The following is a 9,310-nucleotide window of genomic DNA, read 5'->3' as shown; positions in this document are numbered from 1 at the left end:
TGTGTGAAGAGATGTTTTTAACAGTGCTTCTGGATAGAATCTCCTTGTCAGGTGCAAATACATGTATTTGTTGTGTAAACCAGTATTTTATGTCTGTTGGGTAGACACAGGGCCACCTTTTTATTTCTGCTGAATTACCAGTAAGGAATGATTATTGATGGAGGCAAGGGATGATCCATAGAAAGTTTATTTACTCGTATGGAAGTAGAAGTTTGTCTCAGATGCCTGCTTTCTGGTTTGTGTTGTATAACACAGAAGGAAAAAAATACTGATTTAGTTTTAATGCACTCAGAAAGCTTGTTCTGTGGAGTCTTCATTTTCCTTAATAATTATGTGCACTTGGGGAAGTGGGACAGCTCATGGCATATGGGAATTGCAATGTGAAATTTTTCCTGGGTTTGTGATGGGATGAATAAAGATTCTTGGTATGCCTAAATATTAATAATAGTCATTTCCTTCTAGGTTCGTGCACATACCATCCAGGTGTGCCAGTCTTTCATGATGCTCTCAAAGTAAGTGTGCAACTATCTGTTTTCTATTTTTGTCATATATGCAAAACAGTGTACTTCTTTCCAAATCTTCCAGTGCTGTTGAAACTGATGTTCATCCTATCATGTTTGAGCAACACCATGAAATTAGAAAAGCACACTTAAGTCAGCCTTGAAGAAAACATTAAAAGCTTTACTCATATGATCTAAATGTCATGTAAGTCTATGACACATGTTTCCTGTTGATTGACATAAGGTGTCTCAAGTGTTTAGGTAGATCTTCTGAATAGGTCTTTGGAGGCATTGAGAGGTGTCATTCTTTCAGTTAATTAGCCTGCTTGGAGTTCAGACCAGCTGCTTGTGGTCTTATGTGGCTGGAGCACTAATCATAGAATCACAGAATGGGTTGTGTTGGAAGGGACCTTAAAGCTCACCCAGTTCTAACCCCCTGCCATAGGCAGGGACACCTTCCACTAGATCAGGTTGCTCAAAGTGCCATCCAGCCTGGCCTTGAACACTGCCAGGGATGGGGCAACCACAGCTTCTCTGAGCAACCTGTGCCAGTGCCTCAGCACCCTCACAATAAAAAACTTCTTCCTTGTATCTAATCTAAATCTACCCTCTTTCAGTTAAGGTGTGTGTGACGTTTGCCTACTGTAAAAAGAATGGTGTTCCCTTAATTGGTCAAGTGAGAATGTTGGTTCAGTTGGAACTGATCGCCCATGCCTCCTATGCAGATGCCCAGGATTGTTGGGCTACATCTTCAGTAGTGAATTAAATGTACCTGTGATGGTCTCTAGTGTTCAGGCCAACCACGTAGCCCATCTTCATTGTATTAAACTGTTTTCCTACAGCAAGATCTGCTGAATGCACCCAAGTGCCTACATGGAATTATTCAGACACAGCTGCCAAAACAGTACCAGAAATCATTCTAACGATTTAATTGTGTAAGGGCAGAAATCTGGTGCCCAGAAATGGAGCCTGGTGCTGTTTAGGGTATTATACAGCTGCAGCCTAAGCAGCCTTTCTTAGGAAACCAAACTGCTTTTAATCTGAGCTCTGGGGCTGTTTAGGAACTGCTTCTACTGGCAATGCAGCCCATCTCTTTCCCATAATGTGGTGTCTTTGGGACTCATGGAAGCTTGTGCATCTGTGCTGGGAAGCGTGTTTCCTGCAAGCTACTGCTCTTATTGCAGTACATAGCTCTGGAATGTGCCATTGTATGCCCTTGGGAAGGATGCTGTTAGGTCAAATAGAATCATAGAATAGTTAGGGTTGGAAAGGACCTTAAGATTATCTAGTTCTAATGATGATACGATGCAGTTACTTAACTATGGCAATTTGTTCTGTACAAAATTATAGTTGTACTCATAACAGTACATAAAGCTTCTACCTAATTATAAAGACAAAAATTACACAGTTGCCTCAAGAACTTGTCTTTACTCCCTCTTACATACAGCATTTTTAAAACAAATACTACTTTTCCCACTTTCCTTATCCTATATCTTGGTGTCATTAAAAAATGATCATATTTTATTATGAGTGCTTTTCTTCCTGCTGTGATCTGTAGATAATGTAAGTGGGCAGGGTGAACCTTTTGTCATCTCACCTATGGAAATAGTTGTTGGTTTTGGGGTTTTTTTTGAGGATGGTGTAGAGCCACCTACCAAACCCCATTGTGTTGCACTGCTTAAGCTCTCCAAGCAGTGGTGCATTTATTAGTCAAACTGTTGTCTTTAATAAGGTTCCTTGAGTTCTAAGGTACCTTATTCAGAGTGGCAAGATTATTTTCTCTAAAACTGGCATTCTGGTTTATATAATAAAAAATTCTTGGTTGATGTGGTTGGATAGATGGCTGTGCAATGCGGATATCCAGCTGTGTGATGGGGAAATAAGCAGTTGAAAGACTTGAGTAGTGCTCAAGGAAGGAAGGAAAGAAATTCTTACTGATTTAGGATGGGGGCCTGTATGTTCTGCCACAGGTGAGCCTAGTCCCAGCTATAGAGTATTTTTTTTACTTACATGTTACTTTATAAGATAAAGTAAAATTTCTTCCCCTGTCATACAGGGTTTGCACCAAACTTGTCACAGAAATACTGGCTCACATTACGAAGTTTTCGGGGGGGGGGGGGGGGGGGGGGGAACTAGAAATGGCAGCTGTAACACATTTCTCTGGCTTTAAAAACTGCAGGTGATGATAATATTATCCAAACAAGGGAAAAAGAAAATCTCTAATCATCATGTGCCACATCTTGTAAGGAATACAGTTAGTCTTTTGCTTTTTATAAGCTGTTGCTAAGGAAGGTAGTCATGCTTGTTTTGTTTTCATTCCAAAATGTTTATAGGGTTGGTCATGTTGTAAGAGAAGAACAACAGACTTTTCTGACTTCTTAAGCATTGTGGTATGTACTCATGATTATTTACCGTTTTTTATACTTGTCAAATGACATAATACTGATGAGAAGTGGCATAATTTTGTTTAAACTCTGAAATCTTGCATGCACTATTTTTCTTGATAAAATGTTGAAGCTGGGTCTCATTTACAAGCTTTAATGGTGCTAATTAGTTCTATCAAAACCTATTTAGATGCTTGTTAATAATGAAAGAAGGTCATTATTTTTTGTTCCTTTGCTTAATTGTGGAAAGCATGTGTTTTTCTTTAATGTATGTCCAAATGGAGATATTTTCCATTTTAGTCGTAGGATTTCTTTTGTAGCCAATGTTTCGAGTAGATTAAAGGATGGTGAGTTAAAGGTGGGGCTGAAGAAATAAATCAAGAAAACCTGTAGTTTTTGATAATTTTGAATTGTGCACACAAACTACACTGCATAAACATATGCTTTCCTCAATAGGGCTGTACAAAGGGTCTTCATAACAGTGAGAAGCCTCCTGAGCCTGTTAAACCAGAAGTCAAAACTACCTCTGAACGAAAGGAGCTAGCTGAACTGAAACCCAGATTTCAGGAACACATAATTCAGGCACCAAAACCATTGGAAACAATTAAAAGGCCAAGGTAGAGTATATGAAACGCAGTTTTTCCACATTTATGGTCAGTTAGCCAAGTTAAAGCTTGTTTGGTTGCTCAGTGTCTCACATTTCATGTAGTATAAAAGTTCCAAAACTAATTTTAAGAGTCTGGTAGCGGTGATGATGTTATCTTAAGCTTCAAAATAAGATAAAAGAACTCAGGTTAGGACAAGGTAGTACTGGATCTCTTAGTATTTAGCTTTACAGGAAATAAAAGTTGCAGCCAGTAGCTTAGAATGCCACTAGCAGTTGTGTTTAGTCTTATAAACAGTCATAAAATTAACTTTAGGGTGCTTGTATTTAGATTCCTCAATCTCCCTGATTTATTTTATTGCTGTAGGTTGTTTAGGATTTCCAATTGAAAGACAAGACTGCTTTCTAAATTCCCACTGGTTTTTTTTTCATAAGCAGTAAGAATTGGCATTTGCAAAGCTTGTTTGTTTGTTTGTTGTTGTAAGGGGGGTTAGAAAGGAAGAACCTTAGAGCAAGATGAAGAGTTACTACTCTGTTGTGTTTTGTAAATGATTTTGTATGAAGATGACATAAGTACATGGACTTTTTTTAGCCCAGATGAGCCAATGACAAATTTGCAGCTGAAAGTGTCAGCTTCCTTGAAGCAAGCACTAGATAAACTGAAGCTGTCATCAGAAAATGAAGAGAAAAAAGGTAAGGATATAGTGAGGTTAAGTTGGTATATGCTGTTATTTGTCATGCAAATAAATTAAATGCTGATTTTTTTTTTTTTGCTGTTGTTTCTGAAGTGATAATTTCATGTAATTATGTTCTTAATAATCTGGGAAATACCTTCCAGTCCAGGGAATGGTGATCAAAGTTTAAATGTGAACAATGTGGAGACTTAGGTGTTAGGAGCAGTATGTTGCCATGAAAATTACTTGAACTGCCTGTTTTGTAAGATTTCTGGGTTAAATGGACATGATGACAACATCCATTTCTGAGTATATGACTGAAAATGTTCCCAAGAAGTGAACTTCAGTCCTATGTTACCGCAAACACAATGTCATATGAAGTCTTTCATAAACTGGTGAAATTCCTGTGAAGACTAATTGGTTCTCCCTCATCTGTTTTTCCTCTTTCTTTTTGCATATGTAATACAGGTTTTAGAATGTTTGTGTAATTTCTGTTTCTTTGTACCTTTCTGGCAGACTTCAGTGCCAGGCAGAAAATAGGTTGAGAAGGGATTTTTTTTTCCTAGTCTACTCCTTAGCTGGTTTTAATTCTTAACAAAAGCAAAATACTTTGTATATTACGCAATTCAGTTGCTATTTTCTATAATATGATTCTGTTTACAGAGGAAGACAGTGATGAAATCAAGATTGGGACAGCATGTAAAAATGCAGGCTGTTCAAAAGTAAGTGGTCCAGTTTCACTCTTAAACCCAACTGCTAAACTATTGAGTGTGCATGTTTGCTTTTCTTTCTTGGGTATTTTTTTTCTGTGTGCTACAAATTGATTTGGAAAAGGCACAAAGTCCACCAGGCTTAAAAAATGCAAATTTGATAGCGCTTTAGTATGGATAGATGTAAGCTGCTTTGTACTGAGATTGCTCTGAGAGATGGCTTAAGATGACTCTTAAGCCTGACCTGAACTTCTAATTAGTAAGCTTGCCAAACCCATAATATTAACATGCTTCAACATAAAATGTTGATGAGAGGTGGCTTACTGATAACACATGAATTGCTCTTGGTAACCTGTATATTGTCAGAAGCATCTGCAGATCTTATTCATTAAAGCTTCCTGCAAGAAGAATCCACAAAGAAAATATTTTAGCACTACTAGCACCAAAATTAGTCTTTATATTAAATAGTCATTTAAACTGAAAAGTTTTTACACTAACACCCTTGTGTTGTACAGAATGGGACAGTAGAATTTAAATAGGTGTTTCACTGGATTTGTGACAGATTTTGATTTTTCTACTGGAACTCTGGTGCGAGGAAAAATCCCAGCAGCCCTTTTTTGTGTTAGGAAGAGCTGGTCTGATACTCAGTGGCAGAGTTGTATATTGTTTAATTCCTTTTGAGATTCCGTGTGTTATAAGGATGATAAATTTAAGTTCTTTTCCATTTAAGTACTTTTTTTCTCTGAACATTCAAAGTATTTTTAAAGATGGGCGACTCTGAGGATCTAAAGTGACCTCAGGAGCATCGATGATGTCACTGTTGAATTAATACAAAGTATAGCTTATTAGGAGTGCCACAGAACCTTCTGTCAATGAAGGTTGAATGGTTACTTTGAAAAGCTAGGGCAAGCCCTTAGGTCTAGATTATTTACTCAAAAGCTTTGTAGTACTTTTGTTCAGTGTTTCTGTTGTGAGTTGTGTTTTGCTTTTTCCTTTGGTCCACATCTTGTAACAGTAATACACTTTAAATGCTTTGTTTTGCTAGACGTACGAAGGACCACAGAGCACAGAAGAAGTATGTATATACCATTCTGGTGTACCTATATTCCATGAAGGGTTAGTATTCAGTTAACTCTATTTTTTTTTTTAACTAGTCTGTTATTTTGTACTTCTTTCTTTGTAGATGTTGCCTTGTTTTCATTCTGTATTTCTTCTTCAGTCAAAAATGGCAGTGCTTGAAGAAGGTATACTAAATTAACAGTAATATTGCATAAAGGAAAGAAATATTCACAGTAAATAGTGTCCTAAATATTATTTGTTAATTACTTTGCAAATTTTCAAGGATGAAGTATTGGAGCTGTTGTAAAAGAAAAACATCTGACTTCAATACATTTTTAGCTCAAGAAGGCTGCACAACAGGAACGCACGTATGGACTAAAAAGGATGAGGTAAGTAGCCTTAACGTTGTCTGTAGCTGGCCTTTCTGAAGTTTGAATACTGAAATGTAGTTAGTAGCTTGAATTGTTACTGTAGTTGAGCTGTTACAGATCACTACTTCTACAATAACATAGAGAATGATACGCACAACACGAAAACAGAGAAATGGAAGGGTCTCTTTGTGTCTAGTTTCAGTTCTGTTTACACATCTGAATATTTTCTGGTTTAGTTAAGTGATGTGGCTACCAGCTAAACAAATACAGAGAGCATCTGTTTAGTTAGTAGGTATTTCACTGCAATGATGGGAACAAACTGCAGAATAACAGGGTGAAAAATATTTCCATTCAAGGTTTAAAAAGATTTTCAGAGAATATAGAATATAGTAATGGAAGTGAATGCCCCAGAAACATTAGCTGGTCACATGTTGGATGTTTATGGTTAAGAATTCAGTAATTTTTTGCAGTAATCTGGAAGTTTTTTGGAGTCATGGCTGCCTCTGTTCAGTTCCTTTCTACAACCTGCTGGCTAACTGTAGTCTTGGAAAGGAAGTTAATCCAACAAATAACATTTTGTTGCTGTTATTTCTTTGGGTTTGGGGTTTTTTTATTTTGTTCATTTGTTGTCTTTTTTTGTTTGTTTTCCCTATCAGAATGTCCCTGTTTCTTACTGTAGTCTCTGTCACTTTTAATGCAATTTCAAGTCTTTTCTTTCTGTACCTGTTTTGTTACATAGGGTAAGAAAGTAGTTCCATGCAGGCACGATTGGCACCAGACTGGAGGAGAAGTGACTATTTCTGTATATGCTAAAAACTCTGTTCCTGATCTGAGCTACGTAGAAGCAAATAGCACAATGGTGAGCATCTACCTTAAGATGTAATTCTTTTTTAATTCTTACAGTAGCTTGAACTTGGGAAAATCTGGCTTCTAGTTTATGTACAAGGCAGAGGGAGCATAAGAATCTTACTTGAGTAATGGCTTTTTCTTGGCATTTGTGTTCATTCAAGTATGTATAGCTTGGAGTTTTCCCTTCTGTTTGGACATCTGTTCTTTAATGTTTTTTGTTTAAGATGCAATATAATATGTAAAAATACCCAAACTCTTTAATTTGACTTCTGCAGTTAAAACCCAAGTGTGATGGATTTGCATCACCATATGGGTAAATAATTATAGATTCATAATTTAGTGGTATGTGGCTTATTGTAATTTAATAGTGTTCTTCACGGAATGCAGTTTTTCAGCTGCTAATATTAAGCAAGTGTTAAAATGCTTCACTGATTTCTTAATCATGCACTTGGAGAAAATGACACAGCTTCTAGGATGTATGTGGCCACTATTGGCTATGATACTGTATCAGAAACTGTTAGAATAGATTTTCACTTCTGAGGGACAGTTTGGTCACTTTGCTTATTGTAGGGTCTGTGTCCTAATGTAATGTATTTTACTTAAACATACTTGAGGTGTCAAACATTTTAGTAGCCTGACAACATTTTCTCTTGTTTTCCTGTTAAGTTAAATATCCATATCGTATTTGAAGGAGATAAGGAATTTCATCGCAGTGTGAAACTATGGGGAGTAAGTATAAGAATAATTTTTCTATTAAAACAACCAAACAAAACCCTCAGCTTCCTCTCTTTCAAAACAGTTTGATTTCCCTCATTATTCTGCTTACTGAAAGAAATCCAGTTACTTGCATTCATTAATTACATTTAAATCTCAATGTAATGCCTCAGGTGATCAGGTGTGACAACATAATTGACAGTGCTTTGAGCAGAAGGAGACCCCCTGAGGTCCTTTCTGATCCCAGCGCCGGGATAGCGGTGGTGCAGAAAACCCTTGGCACTATGTAGTTGTATGCTTATGGATGTGTTAGACCAATGTATATGTTTCATATGCATGGGCGTATATATGTTCATAGTTTGGGAATGGGAGAGGGATGACTTTTCTAGATAACAAGAGGAAACTCCATCTACCTAAACATCAACTGAAATTTAGCGATAAATTCCCAGTAACTTAATTCCCAAGTATCTAGCAGCCTGTTTTCTTAAATTGAAGAGTGAAATGTGTTTTTTGTTCTAGGTAATCGATGTAAAGAGGAGTTACGTGAACATGACAGCTACAAAGATCGAGCTTACTATGAGAAAAGCAGAGCCCCTATTATGGGCAAGTCTTGAATTACCAGTATCCAACACACAACAACAAAAAGAGAATTCAGATCAATAATGATACCAAGAGACAAGTTATTTCCCCTTATGAAGTGGTGACTTGCTACTGTAATCAAATATTTTAACTTTTATATAGAGTCATTTTTTTATGCTAGAGCATATGTTCCATTATACAAAGAAATTTGATGTACAGTAAATGGGGGTGTAAACTTGAAGGGTAATAGCTATTTCTGCTCTTGCTCCCATGAGTATATTTATGCTAGTTGAAGTGTCTCCATGGGGATCTAGAGTAAAAAGAGCTATTGCCCTTTGCTTACAATCTTACCTACCATGTACTGACTATCCAAATAGATGTGATCTCAGTCCACTGTGTGTGCTGATTTTTCAAGTATTCAGTTTAGACTGGGTCTGCTGGGTGGCACATATTAGATTCAGTACTGTTCAGTGTGAAGCATCCAGTAACACAGATACAAAAATCTGAGTTTATGAAGTGATTAGCGTGCAGTTCTACATCTAGAATAAAAAGGCACATAAATATCAAAAACCAGCTGTAGACTTGCAATTCCATCTTGTGAAACTAAAGTTTCTTTCAATACTGATTGGCTGTGGAGGGATGGAATAAACAGTATTTTGCTAAGGATTTCAGTACTTGCTGACTCTTTCTGTATTTCATGTATAAAAGCAGGAGGTCAGATTAGAATAAAAAAAGTAAATGGACAGTGAAATAACTGAATAACTTAGCATCTCATCTGTGGAGACTATAGAAACAGCAGACTATTGCAAAATTACCAAGGTGCTGTATAGATTTGACAGGGTATATTCTGTCCAATTCTACAATAC

At 36.8% G+C, this 9,310-nt stretch overlaps 1 protein-coding gene across 1 annotated transcript; it reads left to right on the top strand.

Moving 5' to 3' along the window:
* The first annotated feature begins 467 nt into the window (after positions 1-467).
* CHORDC1 (cysteine and histidine-rich domain (CHORD) containing 1) lies at positions 468-9,108 on the top strand. Its single transcript, XM_010018649.1, has 10 exons — positions 468-512; positions 2,834-2,890; positions 3,341-3,501; positions 4,081-4,181; positions 4,826-4,884; positions 5,918-5,988; positions 6,215-6,320; positions 7,042-7,161; positions 7,818-7,880; positions 8,385-9,108. The coding sequence occupies exons 4-10, from the start codon at positions 4,094-4,096 to the stop codon at positions 8,526-8,528; spliced, it is 651 nt and encodes a 216-aa protein (XP_010016951.1). The 5' UTR covers positions 468-512; positions 2,834-2,890; positions 3,341-3,501; positions 4,081-4,093; the 3' UTR covers positions 8,529-9,108.
* Positions 9,109-9,310: the final 202 nt, after the last annotated feature.

This window comes from Nestor notabilis, unplaced genomic scaffold, assembly GCF_000696875.1.
Source record: "Nestor notabilis isolate BGI_N333 unplaced genomic scaffold, ASM69687v1 scaffold1750, whole genome shotgun sequence".
In the NCBI taxonomy this organism is placed as follows: domain Eukaryota; kingdom Metazoa; phylum Chordata; class Aves; order Psittaciformes; family Psittacidae; genus Nestor; species Nestor notabilis.
This window is presented reverse-complemented; position numbering and strand designations above follow the sequence as displayed.